The sequence below is a fragment of the Salminus brasiliensis genome, chromosome 2 (genome assembly GCF_030463535.1).
Source record: "Salminus brasiliensis chromosome 2, fSalBra1.hap2, whole genome shotgun sequence".
Classification (NCBI taxonomy): Eukaryota; Metazoa; Chordata; class Actinopteri; order Characiformes; family Bryconidae; genus Salminus; species Salminus brasiliensis.
In genome coordinates this window covers 33,798,001-33,818,476 of record NC_132879.1, presented here as the reverse complement: position 1 = coordinate 33,818,476, position 20,476 = coordinate 33,798,001, and the positions used below count along the sequence as shown (strand labels likewise).

Genomic DNA, 20,476 nt, shown 5'->3' with positions numbered 1-20,476 from the left:
GTTTAATCAAAATAGTCCAATAAACAAACTCTCGTGCGTCTTATTGAAACTTATTCTCTTTATTTGATAAAACATGACTCATACAGTCCACTTTCTGATTTATTGTTTAGACTCCCAGAACATTATCCACATAACCCAGGATAAGAGGACATGAATTCTTTACCAAGAAGAAACACCACATCCAGGACACACACACATACACAGTACTTCTTGCTTGTTATATTAAATATCTTCTTCATGCAGACACCCATGATGGAGTTTGGGTGGGCCTGTGGGCCCATGGCACCTAGAATTATTTATATATATTTACTAAATAATAATAATAAAAAAGTAACCTCTTTTAAGCCTCTGACTAAACAAGACAGGCTAAACCAGTCTGAACAGGTAAGCTCTGAATAGTATATTCCCCCACTGATGCTTCAGATCCTGACATATTCTTCTCTGCAAGTACATCTATGTAAGTGGGGTGGATGGAGGATTTGGTCGACTGTTCACAGGCCTGGAGCATCACAGAGTCCCAAAGATCATTTAAAATGTAAAAAGGTTGTTCAGCGTGAATGGACTTCAAATACGTACTTTTCTTTATGGTGCTGGTGAAAGAAACAAGGGGTCTAAACGTCTACAATGCCAGAACAGCCAGATTATTAACTACTCAAAACAAAGTAAGATCCGTAACTATTTGGACAGTGACTGTGTTCGTAATTTGCCTCTGACTCTACCTCAGTGGATTGGAAATGAACACTCCCCTCCCCTTCAAACCACGCCAAGGAGGAAAGTTTCTAGACGTTGTGCCAACACTGCAGGAGTGCTATTGGATGAGCCCGGTAGGCAGGCCATGCTAATGCCGTGGTAGCAATGTTGGACGAGCCCGGTAGCAGACTTAAGTATGCTAAATGTTATTGTGCTTGGTGCTGTTGTGTACTTGCCGCCACACTTAGAATGAACAGGCCAACAATCTTGACCATTTTCTGTACCGGAAATATAAATACTGTGTCTCAAAGCTGATGTAAATGTGGAGCCAATCAGTGGATCCCCATGTCCCCAATGAGCTAACTGTGCTGATAAAACCGCGCTCAGTCCGATTTGTAAGCACCGAATGCCAAATCGTTCCCATGTGGAAAAGCCACCAGAATGGTTACCCTCCATACTCAGACGGCAGTATATATATATATATATATATATATATATATATATATATATATGCCTGATGGACACGCCCTGGTGCATCCCTCAAACAGAGATATGCTGGTGATGGGAACAGATGGAGAATTCTATGTCACATAGTCCATTTTCACTGAGGTGGCATACAGATGCAAAATTATTATTAGTTGTTATTAATCTGAATACTTATGGGTTGAATTTCCTGATAATTGTTGTTGTAAATGTTTTTTTTCTTCTGTAAATTAATGCAAAACAATGTCTCAGGCATCAGACTGTGCATCAGTAACTATTTAAAATAGCTTTTAGAGGCACTTCAAACATCTGGAAATCAACAATGGCGGCGTACAGTTCTGACTTTGTGTTACTCGAACGAAGCATTTCACATCAAATCACTGCAAAGACCTTGTTTACATTTTAATTATTGACTTGTGGTCAAAAAATCTTTTTGATGAAATTCCCCTTACCCAAAGGCACATCAGCCTATAGTCCATTTCACATGGTAGGATGCTCAGGACGGAAATTCCAGATTCTAAGGTAGTCCTCCACTCCCCACTGTGTCTCTCTTTCTCTCTTACACAAATCAACTCACACACACTTCATTGGTTAAAGAATTAATCAGGTCAGTAAACCAAAAAGTCAGACAGAAAAATGTATTTTTTTTTTAAATGAAAAATTAATACTGAACAAATAACTTGGATAAGAATAAGAAGTCCACATGTTTTTTTGCCACTAACTTACATCCAGAAAACATACACCTAGCATAATATATAAACTCAGTACATACATAGTAAAACTTTGCATGAGGGCACCAACAGCCCTGTTCTGCAAACATCTAGGTCATAAGTTTACATTCACAGTAAGATTATAATGGCATCAGCGTGTTCTACACCACATGAGGCAGTCCTGGACAGTTTTTACACTTCTCCTAACCTTTAAAATACACACGACACCACCACACACACACACACACTGGTACAGTAGAACTGAGGAGGGAGGGTACTGAGGGCATTTTTTACAAACCTCTTATATGCCCCCTGACCCTTCCAACACATACAGTCTGATTCCAAATCACCACAGATCTTGAGATGAAAACGTTCCCTCTACACAGCAGGTAGAACCCTGCTTAACCAGTCACAGACCTGGAAAATCTTCCACATCTTTTAGAAAACAGTCTTACACTGGGGTTTAGTGGAACCGGACTGGTTCTGGCATTCGTTGTACTGAACTCTTTAGCTTAAGCAACTGTGTTCAATTCCTGTCATCTAGCACCATCCTGTAAATGTTGGTCCACTGACTGCGCAGATGTGTGATTAGCTAAAACTAAAACAGTCTATGAAATATTCTCCTACGCAGTCAGAAATTGAGGCTATTTAACACTCGCTCAGTTGCGAACGAGAGCAGACGCTAGTTTCGACTATGCTTAGTTGTCATTACACACAGAGCACAAGTGCAAGCAGACATCATTGGCATTAACGTATGGAGACAGCTGTAATGTTAATGGCTTACAGGAGGCTGAATGGGGGGGGGGGTTTAGCGTTTGGCTTTAGCGGATTGATGGCAGAAAAAAAATTAAAAAATGGGCCGACCCCCTCCTCCCCTCCTACGTTTGGTCCAAGCAGGTTGACAATCTGTTCTGTCAGTTCAGTGATTGTTCTCTTCTCCATGTCTGCTTGCATATCTGTATGTATGTATGTATGTATGTATGTATGTATGTATGTATGTACGTACGTACGTACGTATGTATGTCATTACTGTCATACAAAAACCTCATATTTCATCATTGTGGAGCATTTCTATTGGTCCATTTATCATTCAAATTTAACACAATGTAAAGAACAGCTGCTAGACTCAATGACCAGATGTCATACACAATACAAGGTTTTTGTGTGACAACTACTACTGTGTGTGTACATACACACACACACATACATAACACACATACATACATACATATGTAAAATATACACAGTATTAAACAGTATATGTGCATGTGTATGAGGGAAAATTAAAAATAGCTAACTGTAGCTATTATCTATAATTCTGTCAGTTTACCTGGTGAGGAAAAGAGAAAAAAAAAAAAATTACTCAGCTGCAGCACACACCATCCTGCTCAACGTATCCAGAGGATAAAGTCCTAAGCAACAAAATGAGAGTTTTCTCCTGAGAGAACATTCCTTCTCCCTGTTTAACGCAACGAAAAACAGAGCAATCCTGCTGTCGAAGAGTGTTTTGTGTGTGTGTTCCAGCATGTTAAGCTGTGTAACAGCAGTACTCCAGCAGAGAGATCTTTGGAGTTAAAGCCTAACCAACTGGAACATGTCTATAGAGTTCAATTCTACTAACTCTAGTGTCTCATTGCATAGCAGCAAAAAGAACAAAAAAAAAGAAAGAAGAAAATCAAGAAAACCTCCAGAACTCCCCATTCCCCTGGAATTGGGAGTCACATTTATGAGCATGTGTGAACAGTCCAGTCAAATTGGACTATAAGGCAACCCAAGGAACGCTCCCTCTCACACACACTGCTTTTTCAGAGTAGTCATGCCGTGTTTGCCTGTGCTGGGCCAGCACGTAGCATCTGACGGCTTTAACCAATTTACATGCAAAAACGTCCAATGTAATAATATATCCAAGCACATTTATCCTGATACACCACGAACCAATTCTCCCCCAGTCAGGTCAGATTAATGATTGGCACCCATCACCACCAGTCTGTGTGTGTGTGTGTGTGTGTGTGTGTGTGTGTGTGTGTGTGTGTGTGAGAGAGAGAGCTCACACGTAACAGCGATCAGCATTGGAATGGTTCAAATGGTCAAGAAAATCAGACATGCGCGCGCACACGCACACGCACACGCACACACACACACAGTGTCTGAGACAGTGTGTGTGACAAATGCGCAGCGTTACACTCCTGCCCATCCTCAAGACTTCCGGTGCCGTACGGGATCTGTGTTGCCGTTCAGTTTGCTGCGTCCAGAAGCTGTCACAGGGTTGTCGTTGCCAGGGGGCTTCTCCCGCTCCACCGAATTCTCTTGTTTACGCCTTCGTGTCTCTTTGTAGCGGAGTGTGATGTCCCTGAAAACATAGAAGATGCTGTCACTTGTCTTATACAAACAACCCCACACACACACACACACACACACACACACACACACACACACACACACACACACACACACACACACACACACACAGTCTTTCAGACATATAGCCACTTTGCCCAAAGCTTTATCGTCATGGTAACAAAGCTCTGGCCATGAAGGGGAAATGGGGTTGTGCAGCCTGGATGGGGCGTCAATCTCATTGTCAGACAACAGCCTGACTGACAGCTAGGGGGAGTAGGTACCAGTGTTCAAACAAGTGTACGACAACTGCCATTTCTGCAAAGGAAAAATGTGTGGGTAAAAAAAAAAAAAGGGGGGGGGGAAGCTGACTCCTTATGAGTGACAGCAAGTGCGAGAGTAAAATGGCGAGAACATGAATAAGAGAGTGACTGAGTGAAAGAGTAAAAGGTATGAGAAACGAGAATAAAGAGCATAATTAACAGAGAGCAAGAGAGAGAAAGCAAGAACATGATCAGGGGGCGAGTTTGCATAACAGCTCATATGAGAGACAGCAAGTGCGAGAGTAAAAGCAAGAGCATGATTAAGAGAGTGAGAGACAAAGTAAAAGAGCAAAAGTATGAGAAGCCCAGGGAGATAGAGCACTAGAGAGAAACAGAGAGTGCAAGTGCCAGGGTAAGAGCATGATTAGAGTATTTGTGGGCAAAAAAAAATGAGTGTGCGCAAGTGAGAGCAAAAGTTAAAGAACAAGAGGTTGAGCAACAGAGAACATGAGAGCACACAACAGCATCTGAGAGAGAGAGAGAGAGAGAGAGAGAGAGACAAACAACAAAGGGCAGAACAAACAAAAAACTGAAAGAAAGCTGAAAGAGTGCATTGTTTGGAATAGAGGTGACATGCAGGAGAAGGAGCAGGCGGGTGAGAATGACAGATGAAGGTGAAGTCAGCACAGCAGTCAGCTCTCACTCTACACCTACCTCTCTCTCACTGCACATGGACATTACCGCTGACACATAACACAGGGGAGAGAGAGACACTATCAGCTCAACACACACGCCACAGTGCACACAACAGCAGCACAGTGCACAACAGCAGCCAAAGAAAAACAGAAACACACGAACACGCACAGCTACCAACACAGAGTGCGACCTGTTTAAATCTCTGCAGAAAAACACAGGGCAAGTGTGTGTGGATGCACTTCTGTTGACATGTTCATCAACCAGAACATCACTCACTGAAGAGAGCAGAGCCAGACCTTTTTTTTTTTTTTTTTTTTTTTAAATATCTCACTGCACTCACTTACCGGATGAAGAAGCGCCATAGTGTCCAAGTGAAGATTAGGATGATGCCCAGGATCCAGCACTGTGTGATGAAGAAGGGGATCGGGAGCATAATGGTGTTGGGGTCGTACTTCACCACAATCAAGAACTCCGTCACTGTGATGGCCGCCACCAGCCATGCCTGCTGACCCAGCTTCTTATGGAACTTCCTAAAGCAGGGTTACAAAAATAGAATCAGACCCTTCATGAATCAGTCAGCAGGTTCAGTGCAGTTTAGCTGACGGCTACACAGCAGAGACCACAAAGAAAAGAAATACAGCATCAGTACAGCAGACATGAGAAAACTAACCCCAGTCAACACCCTTTCTTTATCACAAATTGTAAATTATAATTTGAAATAAATTCTAGTACACCTCAGAAAAAGCACCAGGTTTAGTTGGACCGATGTTCCACAGTCAATAATTATTCAGTACTATTATTTCATATTAAATTATTAATTCATATGGTTTTAGTATAGTATATTGCACATTTAAAAACACAATATTATGTCACTGCATTTTAGTCAGATTTGTAGCTCTGTACCACTCACACTGTAGAAAATATGAAAAACTGATTATGACAAGCAAAGGGAAGAAAGAAATGATCTAGAACATGTGACTGACGGGTCATCCATGAAGTCGTAGATTTCCCTCATGGCCACTCCACCAACGTTAACAAAGAAGACCAGTCGCAGCAGCACCAGGTAATGTTCTGGAGGCATCCACAACACAAACTTCAAATAGAACGTATTCAACTCGGCCAGCAGGAACTGCAGAGAGAAAAATGGGAAATGTTCATTCATTTAAGTTAAATTCAATTAAATCATTCTTAGTCATTACTTGACCTCATTGCCATTTTACACACCTAAAACAGTAAGCTACACAATCCTGTATGAGACAATCCTGTCATCACATATTTTAACCTTGTCTAGCTTGGTCTCGAATTTTTATTTTTTTCCTGGAACATCACAAGAGTTCAAGAAAGTCTTCAAGAAAAGCAGTGATGATAGTCACACAAAAACCCTTGTATCTCCATGTTTGCACAATTACCTGGAAAAAAAATCCTTTCACATCGACTTCCATAGAAAGGTTTTTTCCTTCTCCTGTAAAATTTCTATTTTTGAGCTATGATGTTTTGGTGTGCTGATGACGAATTGAGATACGAGGTCATCTTATTCAGTGAGTCAATGACAATACACCGCTGATTTTGTAACTTTTCTTTTCTTTCCGTTCGTTATTTTTCTGTGTGAAATGGATCATGTTACAGTTCAGCAGAAATGAGGACAATGTGCCCAGTATTTTTTCCTCCTGTATTTGCAGCAACTAAAATAAACAAAGCTGGCAGAAACTGTACATGTTGCCGGCAGTTAGGGTGATTAAGCTGATTAGCTTATATCTAAACTAATGACACATGAGTAAACATGAGGTAATAAAGACCTCCACTGATATACAGTGTGTGCAGAATTATTAGGCAAGTTGTATTTGAGAGGATTCTTTTTATTATTGAACAACAACTATGTTCTCAATCAACCCAAAAGACTCATACATATCAAAGCTTAATATTTTTAGAAGTTGGAGTGTTTTTTTTTTTTTTTTTAGATTTGGCTATCTCTGTTTGTGCATGTAACTATTACTGTGCAGAATTATTAGGCAACTTAATAAAAAACAAATATATACCCATCTCACTTGTTTATTTTCACCAGGTAAACCAATATAACAAAATGTATAAATAAACATTTGACATTCAAAAACAAAACCAAAAACAAATCAGTGACCAATATAGCCCCCTTTCTTTACGATGACACTCAAAAGCCTTCCATCCATAGATTCTGTCAGTTGCTTGATCTGTTTACGATCAACATTGCGTACAGCAGACACTACAGCCTCCCAGACACTGTTCAGAGAGGTGTACTGTTTTCCCTCCCTGTAGATCTCACATTTCATGAGGGACCACAGGTTCTCTATGGGGTTCAGATCAGGTGAACAAGGGGGCCATGTCATCATTTTTTCTTCTTTTAGACCCTTACTGGCCAGCCACGCTGTGAAGTATTTGGATGCATGTGATGGAGCATTGTCCTGCATAAAAAATCATGGTTTTCTTGAACGATACCGACTTCTTTCTGTACCACTGCTTGAAGAAGGTGTCTTCCAGAAACTGGCAGTAGGTCTGGGAGTTGAGCTTCACTTCATCCTCAACCCGAAAAGGTCTCACAAGTTCATCTTTGATGATACCAGCCCATACCAGTACCCCACCTCCACCTTGCTGGCGTCTGAGTCAGAGTGGAGCTCTCTGCCCTTTACTGATCCAGCCTCGGGCCCATCCACCTGGCCCATCAAGAGTCACTCGCATTTCATCAGTCCATAAAACCTCAGAAAAATCAGTCTTAAGATATTTCTTGGCCCAGTCTTGACATTTTATCTTATGTTTCTTGTTCAAAGGTGGTCGTTTTTCAGCCTTCCTTACCTTGGCATCGCACACCTTGTGCTTTTTGATACTCCAGTAACGTTGCAGCTCTGAAATATGGCAAAACTGGTGGCAAATGGCATCTTGGCAGCTTCACGCTTGATTTCCCTCAATTCATGGGCAGTTATTTTGCGCCTTTTTTTTCAACACGTTTCTTGCGACCCTGTTGGCTATTTGCCATGAAACACTTGATTGTTCGGTGATCACGTTTCAAAAGTTTGGCAATTTCAAGACTGCTGCATCCCTCTGCAAGACATCTCACAAATTTTGACTTTTCAGAGTGCGTCAAATCTCTCTTCTGACCCATTTTGCCAAAGGAAAGAAAGTTGCCTAATAATTAAGCACACCTTATATAGGGTGTTGATGTCATTAGACCACACCCCTTCTCATTACAGAGATGCACATCACCTGATTTACTTGATTGGTGGTTGGCTTTCAAGCCTATAGAGCTTGGAGTAGGACAACATGTATAAAAAGGATGATGAGATCAAAATACTCATTTGCCTGATAATTCTGCACTCAGTGTATAAGCACATCGCCGTGCAGCACTCACCACAAAGATGATACCCAGCACTGCCAGCCATCTCCGGAGGTTGGACGCTGGCCGCCACTCAAACTTCACCCAGCTGTATGGGGTGAACTGGAATGCAATGCGCTTTATCTTGCCCCTGTTGAACACAAACATGTATGTGCATTTTCACAACAGAACAAGACATTTTGAAGACTAAGATTAACATCATTAAATCTAGGTCTATTATACTGTATATATTAATCTAGAAGAAATGCTTCCCTGGACAAGAGGCAGCTACTCAAAAACTTTTCAATATTTTCATTTTGAAAGAAACAAAAACAGGTGTCCCAATACTTTTGTCTGTATAGTGTAACTGATTTTAACTGTGCAATGCACATTCCAAGAAAGTTAAACATTTCCAAGTAAGTGGGACCCATGTGTACTGCAACATACTAAGAACTATAGTTATATAAATCTCTCTGTAACCATATCTCTAAAGTTATAGTTTCCATATGATTTGGCTGTGTTTGTAGAGCATTCAAATGATATTATCCAACAATTATCTGATAATACCCAATTGCTATTGTACTGACATCAGATATGGGCTTTCACAGAAGAAAGGCAGTCTAAAGCCCACAAAGTCAAACCTCACAAGGTCAACCCCCATAGAAACGGAGTACAAACAAAAAAAAAAGGAGAGAATTACTCCAAGCTTTCTTGGAGGGTACTAAATGCTGATTGGTTTACTGGAACAGCTGAGGCTGCTCCACACTGTTATATGATCAAAGTCCACAGGCAAAAAAAAAACTAGATTTGGTTTGCACAGATCCAAGCATACCTGCTTGAATTCTCTACAGCCACATAGCCTATGAAAGGCAACTGTAGTAAGTAAACAATGGCCAAATAAATGCTCTACAGTCAGTGGATGAAGGGTAGGCTTGGAGACTCCCCTACAACACACCCAGGTCCCACATGAGAGAGGTTTAATCCATGTAGCCTATAAGCTTCCCAGTCAATTACAACCATACCAACTGACTCCATGGAAACTCCGGTACCGTGCTTCAACACGTGGGGGAAGGACGAGGGGCTCTTTTAACTGCCCATTTCCTTGTATTCAGGGGTCAGGTTCTCACCTGAAGGCATGTGCATTCAAGTGCTGCAGTACATGTCTTGAAGGGCATAAATGGTCTGCCATCCAAAGAATTTGCATTCTGAAGAGCTAAAAGCGAAAACCTTAGGATAACCCCTGGCCCAATTTGACCTTTGAGGTCAGCGAGGTCAAACCAGCAGGGTTTGATTCTTCAACTCTGCCAAAAGTCAAGAGTTGCCAAAACCAATAGCAGAAACATGTACAGATTGTACTGTCAGGCACAGATGTTCATTCTGGGACTTGGGAAAACCACACCGGACACAGCATGTTCTCCCTAGAGACAAACAAGCAGTCGTTGCCAGTCTTGCCACTCTGGGAGTAGCCACCATACAGGCTACATGGAACATAAGAAAGCACTCAAGCACTGCTCAGTCCTTGTCCTACCCCAAATACATACATGAAAAATGATCATAATAGAATATTAAATTAAGATGATGGTGATTAATTCAATTATTTTTTTGTTTTTACTTGTAGGTGGGAATGTTCCACAGGCCCTGCCATTGGTACGGCTTCATAGAAAGCCAGCCGAGCGTCTTCATGCCACAGTATATACCCAAACCATTACACACCAGAACATCCATAATCCACTGTGAGGAAGAGAAAGAGATGAGAGAACAGTGCAGATAAGAAAGGGCATGTAAAATATCACAGAATATGATGGAGCAGTGAGAAAGGAACTGCGAAGGAGAAAGACTCACATGGTCCCACCAGCACTCTGAGAAGTTTGGTAACTGGTGCTCTAGACTGTATTCCAAGAACTCAAACATCACACTAATGATCATACACATCCACCAGTCTCTGATCATTAGTGTCTGAAAGAAAAGACAGAAAGGAGAGAAAAGCTAAAGCAAGAAAGAGATTCATACATAATACACACATACATTCACACCAAACAAGCACTAAAATTATTTGTTTATTAATATGTATTCAGACCTGATTTTCAGGTAGGAAATACTGGTATAATTTCATCATTTTAAATCACTGAATAACAACTCAGAACCTATATACTCCCTTTTTCAAATGGAAGAATACTATGTGTAAAAATCACATGTCACTATACTAAATTACAGTGACCCTTAATTACCATTTAAACTGCCACACAGTATTCAGTCAGCAACAGAAGCAGTCACTACCCAGCATACACAGATTCTGGCTGGTGTGTCAAAGGCATGTTTGGACAGATGTACTCTTATAAAAGCGCAAATTCATTCGTTATGTAATGGCAGAGCAGAGTACCTCATACACCCAAGACTGTCCAGATCGGTCAGTCAGGAAATTCACTGAGTACTTCCGTTCACTTCAGACCATTGTAATCATGGGCATTCATTTGCTTAGGTTATTTGAGACTTTACCTGCTTATCTTCTTTCAAATCCATAGTTAGCTCTTTAGGAACAATAGACTACAGACTGGCTAAGTACTACGGAGACCAACACGAGACAACAAACACAGTTTCACCCTGGAGCAGAACTCGAACTCACAACACATGACGGAAAATAAAGAGAAGCTCACCAACCTTTATGTACCAGCCAAGAAAATGGGCAGGAACAAAGCCATCCATCTTATCCTTATATATATAAAAAAAACAAAAAACAACAGCACTTTAGCACAACATGCCATTGTGTATCCGTGAGTATGTAGGTACGTGTTAGAGGGGGTAATTTATACCCAGATGTTGTGGAAGGGGTCTGTGGTGTTTCCAGGATCATAGATGAGACAGTTTCCTCCATAGTCTCTCTCTGGCAGAGGAACACCCAGCTTTGGGTCAATGTACTTCATAAATAGCCGTCCATCCTGAACTGTCTGCAATACATTACATACAATGTGTGTTACATGATGAGCATGGTGTATTGGAGCTGCAGGATATGGCCCACTATCTTTCTTTTACAACATAAACAACATAACCTTTTTGAGTACATTTCTATGAATTGTAACTGAAACTTGCCTTATAAATGTGTTTAAAAATTGTGTTTATAAATTGTTACAGGGCTATATGTATACTGCATTCGCATATTCTGCATTATCTGTATCACAAAAGCTAGTAAACTCACTGAATACAGGTCTGGATTAAGTCTAAGCCTAAACAAAATGAGATTTTATATGGTGAAATGGAAACTCAGGGTCAAAACATTAAATACCACTGTCAGAAAAGTATATTAACATATGCTTCCAGTTACTGTTGCAACCCTCTTGAGCAGCAATAACTTCAATGCTTTCATAAACTGGTGATCAGGCCTGCACAACAGGTTGGAGGAATCCTGGCCTATATCTTCTTACAAAACTGCCTCAACTCTGATACTGCAGGCAATTCTATTGAATTAAGGTCTGGACTTTGACTCCATCATTCCAAAATGATGAACAACTTCTGCTATTTTGGTAGACTTGTGTGTTTAGGGTTGTTGTCTCAGTTCACAGACAAATACCCTAACATTCCTCAGTACAATTTGCTAGTACAATACATAAATCGTAGGTCATACTCGACCAAAGGCAGCAGAACGCTCCCTAACCCTCATACTGCCACCCCTATGCTTAACAACTGTATTAAGGTCTTATGTTTAAAGCAGAGTTTGGTTTACCTCAAACTGAACCCTTGTTATTTAAACCAAAATGTTCCACAGAACATCCCCTCAGTAGGCTAGTGGATCAGTTTAACTGGGTTGTGGGATAGACAAAGATCTGATATTTTCAGTTCAGTACAAAATACACATGTACATGTACATCTGTTGTGCATCTGATGTGTGTGGACACAGGTGTATACTGACATACTTGGAAAAGGATGAAGATGAGGAAGAGCTCGTAGACAACACTGACACAAAGCCAGAAACGCCAATATGCTGAAAGGAAAGGACCACATCAACAATTTTACTCTCATGTGCTCCATGGTCCTCATACACACAAACAAACACACATGGTCATTAATCAGATACAAACAATGGGTCTTTTTCATGAAATTCCTGCTGAAAGTGTGTAATTGCGCATACAATCTATTAATATCTGCAGCGTTTAATCATTATCTGCACCAAATATGCAGCAATAATACTTCACGGTAATAGTTCACTGCTCACTAAAATTTCACTACGCCTGTCTGTCAAAATATGCCTCAGTCTTCCTAGCCCTATTCCCTCTAGTCTAAATCCAAGTATCTTTCGCTTTCCTCCAGAGCTGGTCTTTCGTCCCAGGATGCTCTGTTGCCACGTTACTGGTTTCAGCTCTAATAAAGCAAACCTGTATTGTGGCCCCAAGAGGGGGCAAAGTTCCACTCACAAACCCCCCTCCCCCAAATAAGAAGCCTGGAAATAGCACATCTCAGTGAAGATCGTGCCTGTACCAGGTCTCTTCAGTTATGCGAGTACAGAGAACAGGTTCTAGAAGGTGATCTAACCCCACCACCTCCCACCTCTGTTCACCCAGTAAAAACAATGAAGTTGATTAGAAAACAAATGAATCACCCTGGAGTAACAATGCATTCAAGAGTCTCTCAATAACACACATTACGTTAGAGGACGAGCAGAGTGACAGCAGTACGGACTAGTCCTGCAGGATGAGCGAGTCTGCTTTTAAAAGGGACACTCCGCCATTCTTTAAGTCAGAGGGTCCTTCATTCTTCTCCAACACGTGTATAGGTATGTATAGGTTGGTCCAATACACATCCAATTTATTTCCGTAGAAGCCAAAAAAAACTGTTGGTGGAATCTAGCTTTGGAGTCATATACCCGCATTAAGGACCATTTATGAAAGAATGTTGGAAAGCAGGAAACATGAAACTTCTACTTAAATTTCAAACCCATTTCACGCAACAATCTGCACTGGTCACACTCAAGGCCAAAAACAGCTCCACTGTAAACATATCAACATCAGATTATATGATATCAAAACAACAGAAGCGCTGTTGTCCGTTTCACACACACAGAAACGATGACAAGCCTCTATGAAAATGCAGGGAATTTTAGCAATGTCTCAGCATAGCTCTCTTCCTGCCATTTCACACTCGACCCCTCCCTCCTTCCCTCCTCTGCAAAGATTCTCTTCCTCTGAACAAGCAAATGGGCAAATGCCCTCCTTGCTACAGTCAACCAACTTCTTACATTAATATATGTACGAGCAGAAGTATTTACAGACCTGTGGTGTACAGGTATGTTTCTATGTGTGTGTGCTGGTCCTTACTAATCCAAGTGTCCATTACGATTACACTGAAAGCTTCAGTCTGTGTGCACAGAAACCTTCTTCCCCCTCCACTTGCTCTGTGACGACTAGCACAGAAGTGGTCTTGGTTGTCCTGTAGTGCTCTTACCTGGATGTGGTCGTGAAAAAGGACCATCTTTGGCTTGTGTCACTCCAAAGCACAGGAACACCAGAATACTCGCCACAATCCCTCTGAAACATGTAAAACATCAACACAGATCTTACTGTACTGTGTCCAATTCAAAGCTGGCATGTTCTTGAGTGTCCAGAGAGGTATATAATGAAACTGCCTCCATAGACAATACAGTAAGAACAAAGTAGGATAAAGTTCACTGTTATTGTGGAATCAATTCCTTATTTAAGATAAACTGCATTATCTTTAAGATCATTATCTTTAACTGCCACTGCGTTTCAGTTCTGCTCATCTCATTTCTTTATCATCTAGAGTACACAGTAACAACTCTGACGTTCCTCATTACTTAGTATCAGTCATCCACTGCTTCAAGTCCAGGAACAGCTTTGCTGTGTCTTGTAATAACAATAATGCCTTCATATTTCAAGCTAAGACGGATGACTGGTACTTGATTGCATTTGGACTTCGATAAGCCAGCCTGTCTGTTTATCTCACAGCACCGAGCCTAAAACTTGCCGTATGTGTGCGCCCGTTTCCCTCCTACTGTACGAAACTCCCCAAAAAACAAACCGAATAACCACCACATTAAAGCTCAACAGACTTTAGCTCATGGGTCCTGTTTGATGCCACACTCCCTTGAACTCGGTAATCTACAGCAGACGCTGACCACAGTTAATCCTGTTAAGCAACAGCCATGCTATAATGAGAACACCCGACCCCGCCCCGCCCCACACGTGCAGCCCATGTCTGTCTGTCCACCTTGCGGATCCGCCTACAGTAAAGGGCAGCACTCAGCTAATGACGTGGAGGGTAACAGCATGGAGAGTGCAGGGGATTGTGCTGTACGTTCAGAGAAGAGCATCTAACCTAATTAGGCCGAACGCTGCCCTCCAGACCAGGTTCGCTGTGACCTCCAGGTCAGGCACACACTGGAATGTTTGTGTTTATACAAATATGCCCTCCAACAGGGTTAGTGTTTATGCACACACACACACACACACACACACACACACACACACACACACACACACACACACACACTCTGCATCACGCTTAACTACACACAAACGCACCTTTTAGTGTTGTAGGCGGTGTCTTGAGGAGTCTCCTCCAGCAGGGTCACGTAAACCAAAGCACATGTCAGTATGAACAAAACAGTCAAGGTGTGTGCTCTCCTGCAGAGAGAAAGAAACAGAGCAAATTTAGTCATTTGTTTTTTGAGAAGAAACATTTATCCAAATTGGAACATTGGAAACTGGCAAGGAAAGATTATCTAAAGACCCTTAAAACACAGGAGAGAATACGAGGTCAGACAACAAGAACAATTAGAAAACTACAGAGATTTAAGCACATCAGCACAGGCCAGCTACAGTGCCCACCAACTCCACAACCATCCAGCCCTCAGGCCTCGCAGGAGCTTACCACAGGGAGACTCACACCACCCCAATACACACCAAGTGCAATGAAGCTATTCTGTTAGTCCATGTTATCTGACCCCTCACATTGTGAGCCACACTGGTACAAACGATCTGCACTCAAAGAGAGAGTGTGGCAGGCTCCCAAAAGAGGGTAGCACAAAAGGCCCTCTGAGAATGACCATGTCGGTCTCTGGTGACTTCACCTGCAGAACCAACCAAAACATCACCAGATTCTGTGTCCGAAAGTCAAAGTTACAGCCCACCAAACTGGCAATGACCCAACGAGAGACTTTAGGCCGGTTCACTTGCTGACCATGCTATTACTGAAGTGGATCTCTCCTCCATCAGCATCCACTGTCAGATCACAGTTACCACTATCCGACCACTGCCAAATGAACACGTTCCTGAAAAGAAAGTTCACCAATCTGATACCTGAAACCTGTAGAGTCCTACAAACTAACCCAAATCAATTTCTTAATGAATTCACCGCTGCAACCAGTTCTGCTGACAGTAAACTAAATAAAGTATCTAAAATTCATCACAAAGGAGCAATCAAAAGAAACCTCACAAACTTAAAAGCTTTAATAAAAAGACCCCAGAAGGAAGACTGGTTTGATGAAGAATCTGAAAAAGGACAGCAATTGAGCTCTCCATGCAAAAACACTAGAAGAACCAGCAGAACCTGAAAGAAGAGACAAATACCACAAAACTCTCAAACATTAAGAAAAATAAATAAATAAATAAAATAATAATAATAAATATATATATATATATATATATATATATATAAGAACAAACAGCAACTTTACAGCAGAGCAGAAAATCAAATACTCCATCCAATAAATGAGTTCCAGTTCTGGGAGAAACGAAACTCACTAAGCAAAAGACATAATCAGGACATACCCATTCAGACTGGAAACACATGGGAAACTCAGAAACTCCATCAAAAAAAAAAACAAAAAAACAAACACATCCAGGATAAATGTTGAGTCAAAGACCCACACGATCACCAAATTACTCCAAAGAAAGAGTCAGAAGCACTCCAAAACCCATTCAACAAAAAAAAAGCGTGTGGAGCTCACAGCATCAGGCCTGCTAAAGAACAGCTCCCCTGACCTGCACAGGGCTGTACGAAAACTCTTCAAACTGGTTCTTCAAGCTGGTGGCTCTCCTGAATCCTTGAACAGGGGGCGTATTTCCCCAATCAATAAAAGTGGAGACAATTTGACCCAAACAACTACGAGCCATCTGTGAGAGCAGTAACCCCGGGAAGGTGACCTGCTGGATCATAAATGCCTGGATATAGGCCTTCTTTACCAAGACTGCGTCCCGAATTTTTTTTTTTACCAAAAACACAGCACTACTGATCATATTTACACCCTAATCAACCAGCACCTCCACCACAACAGCAACAGTAAAATATTCACACGCTTTCTTAACTTAAAAAAAAGATTTTAATACTATATGGCCACCCCAGGCTGTATGACATCACGTCCATCTGTCTGAACATTAAATGCAGAATAAAACCAAACAACAAAACAACAGAAAACTTTATTCACCGACATCAGAACCCAGTCTATACTGGAATGCGATCAGGCCCGGTAGCAAACAGAGTGTCTGAATTAGTGGAGTATCTCTTCACAGACAAAGAGCCACAGCAGAGACAGATTTTTGAGCAAGTATCGGCTCTGTGAGCACAGCCTGGCCATAGAGACAAGCATGTACAAACAGTCCTGGCTGTCCCCAGAGGAGAGAGAGTGTGGTCACTGTGAGAGAGGGGAGATCCAGAGCGAGCTGCATTTCTTCCTCCACCGCTAAAAAAATTCCAAATCTGGAATTTCAGAACCAATTTTCAATAGTGAAGGAAAAACGGCACCCCTCGCCGCCAAACGTGAGACAACCCTCTGAAGGAGCAACACCTGTACCAAACCCCATTTCTATCCCAGCAACCTTTTAAAAATGTAAAATTTAATAATGCTATTAAATAGTAATATTCTTTTAATATTATTTCAATTCTTATTTATTTCATGTTTTTAGTTATTCTTAGCAGTAGATTATTATTTGTCATTCATTTTACAGTTCCTATTATTTCATAGCAGCCTTGCCAAACAGACATCTTAAATTGAGAGCGAGAGCATGACTGTTGACCTTGTTGTGATTTGCAGAAATCAGACCACTGATTGATGTCTTACTGCAGCGCTTGGAGGCAGTGATCATGTACTATATTACAGACCACAGAAAGTGAGAAGGGCTGTAAACCTGACCGGTTTAAGCTCTCTCAACATTCACAGGTGTACTCCCTGAATGCCGAACAGTGGCACGAAACCAAACGGTTTTCCTCACCTCATAACCTGTTAAGCTGGTGAGGGCCCTTAAAGGCACTGACTGAGTCACACAGTCTGAGCCTTGTTGTTTTTTCCACACGTCTGTCAGAAAGAGGCACTGTTGAAGCCTGTCAGGCGTGGCCGTTTGACAAATGTATTCAGACAATCAGACGATAATCAGGTCTTTCACTCATTTCCAAAAACATTTGTGTCATCTAAACCTGGGACTAGTAAGCAGTGCAACCTGTACGACCCATGACAGATTTGAACTACGTCCACGACTGCACTCACCTCACTCTCTGCCCCTCACCCACCTTTTGCTATGCTACATCTGCCCAGCTTAAGGTCTTTAATGGATCTGAGCTTGCACTTTCTGCTGAGGAGACAGGATGGCAGAAAAGCCAACGCAAAGCCGGAACGGCTCTAATGCTCCCAGAAGCAGACCCTGGATACTCCCACGGCTTACTGCCTCCAATCAACTCCCTCACATTAGTCTATTGCTCCCATCTCAGGGCTGTAAAAGGAAATTCAACCCAGGATATTTTGATTAGTGTCAATAAATAAATACATCAGACTTTCCTGCATGTGCACTGGTCATCAGATACACAATACGGCATCAGTGCCTCTTGCATAAACCACCCTGTAGCTGCCTCAGAAAGACTTTGGCAAACGTTCAAACTTGGGTGAAAAGTGCAGAAGATTCATTGCGATGGTTTCAAATGTTGGTCCTTGAGCATCAAGGCCATGAGTGTTGTAGTTCTCACACTCCCTTCACCTCGGGAAAGGACCTAGAACATTAGCTCCAGCCGGTGTGTTTGCAGCAGGGTGGCGTGGTACCCACAGATCATGGTTGAAAACCTCTATTTTAGCCAAGGTTTAGGGTTTATGTTGTGGTTTTCAACTCATGTCCTGTAAATATGTACAGTTTCAGGCATTTTTTTACCCAAACAAACCTTATCCAGCTCCTGAAGAACTTCATAGCTAACTTGCTGAAGAGCTAAACCAGGCTGAAGCTGCACAGGGCAGGGGGTCAAACAAGAGCGGAGCTGAAAACACACAGGTGTAGCATCAATTACACAGGTGCTCCCAAAGCAGGTGCAGGAGACTCATGTTTACATTTTTGTACTTTCCTACAACCAGCACAGCTGATCCACCTCATCATCTACTCCACCTACTCCGAGACCCTCGCCTGTCAGGCGTGTTGAGAAGTAGAGTAGGGCCCCATGCTAGTTCCCCTCACTCGTGACACTTCTCAGTCTCTCGGTTGTCGTTAGACAGTCAGGAGCTGGTGTTAATTTAGCCCACTTACCAGAAAAACGTGTTGGTCCCGTCGTCAAACACTTCGCTCTCGGTGGTCCGGCGGGTCGAGGCCTCTCGTGTGTGCGCCGCTTTGGCAGCTCTGACCCCGTGGGCAGCCGGCTCGGTCGCGCCGTTCGCCTGCTCGTCTGCGCCGGGTCTACCGGCGATCAGCAGCGCCGAGCCGCTCCGCTTCGACTCCGCCTTGGCCATGGCGCTGCGGCTGCTGCGAGACCTCTCCGACCAGGAATAGAAATATATGGCTGTGTTGGGGAGACTGAAAACACCCACAGGTCCACAGAGGAGCTTCAGACAGACTCCGCTCCTGGTTTAGCGGTTAGCGGACCGATCTGACAGCGAGAGGACAACCGGAGCGCAGAGACACAGAGCCGGTCAGGGTTCCCCTCACAGAGCGGTCCAGCCTACAGTGAACTCGCGGGTCTCCTCACAGAGCTGCTGCTCCTCCACTCAGCCGCCCGGAGAGAGTCAACTCTCACATCCCTCACTACCACACACACACATTCAACACAACTCAGAGACACCAGAGAACCCAACATGACTAACACACACCGCGCGCGCGCGCACACACTCTCACACACACTCTCAGTCGAGCACTCTGAGAGGTCACTCAGCTGCGCTCTAGCTCACCGCTTAATTATGTCCTATAACTGACCTGTCAGGACACACACCGTGTCTCAGACCTGGCTTTGGACTACACACACACACACACACTCTCTCTCTCTCTCTCACACACACACATACATACACACATACATATACACACACACCGCACGGCAGCACGCGTGCCTTTGATTTCAGGGTAAAAAAATCCTATATACACCGAGGTCGCGCGGTTTAACGTCACTTCCCTTATGCAAAACACGAGGGTGTTGAAGCACAGCATATTGCGCTGCAAATACGCAGACCGTCCACACATTACAGCGGATTAACGTGGAGGAAAGTTTTAGCTTTTAGCCAAATTTCTTAACAGCGATTCAGTTCTGAAGTACACGTGATTTTACTGTGATTTTACTTGAAAATCTAAAATAAAAAAATAATAATACAAAAATAAAAGTGTAGCATAAATTCGAACAACACTTTCTGTTAAATTGCAAACAGATCATAATATTAAATCCAGACAGGAGGAGTGAATGGGATTGATTATTTTATTTATTTTTTTTATTTTATTACAATGGCACAAGTGTTGAAGTGTTGATGTGTTGAAGGCCGGGCTTTGATCACAGCCAAAGGTCCTCCTAGGAAGGACATCTAGCCAGTAAACCAGCGAAAGAGTCATAGGCACTTACAGGACTTAAGGAGGTCCTCAATACAAAGTACGCAAAGTCCGGACTAGCATATTTAGCATGTTTACCTCTCGAGTATAAACTCCTGAGGACGGGAGGATGCTGTCTGGTCACTGTGCATTAGGAACAGCAGCATATTTGATACTTGGTACCTGATG

At 42.4% G+C, this 20,476-nt stretch overlaps 1 protein-coding gene across 1 annotated transcript; it reads right to left on the bottom strand.

Moving 5' to 3' along the window:
• Window positions 1-38: 38 nt before the first annotated feature.
• ptdss2 (phosphatidylserine synthase 2) lies at window positions 39-19,861 on the bottom strand. The gene is made up of 12 exons (XM_072672425.1): window positions 19,028-19,861; window positions 15,050-15,151; window positions 13,953-14,035; window positions 12,428-12,495; window positions 11,330-11,464; window positions 11,178-11,228; window positions 10,362-10,475; window positions 10,132-10,250; window positions 8,556-8,670; window positions 6,163-6,308; window positions 5,524-5,709; window positions 39-4,233 (listed from the first exon to the last, which is right to left on the bottom strand). Exons 1-12 carry the CDS (start codon window positions 19,225-19,227, stop codon window positions 4,080-4,082), a joined length of 1,473 nt encoding a protein of 490 aa, XP_072528526.1. The 5' UTR covers window positions 19,228-19,861; the 3' UTR covers window positions 39-4,079.
• Window positions 19,862-20,476: the final 615 nt, after the last annotated feature.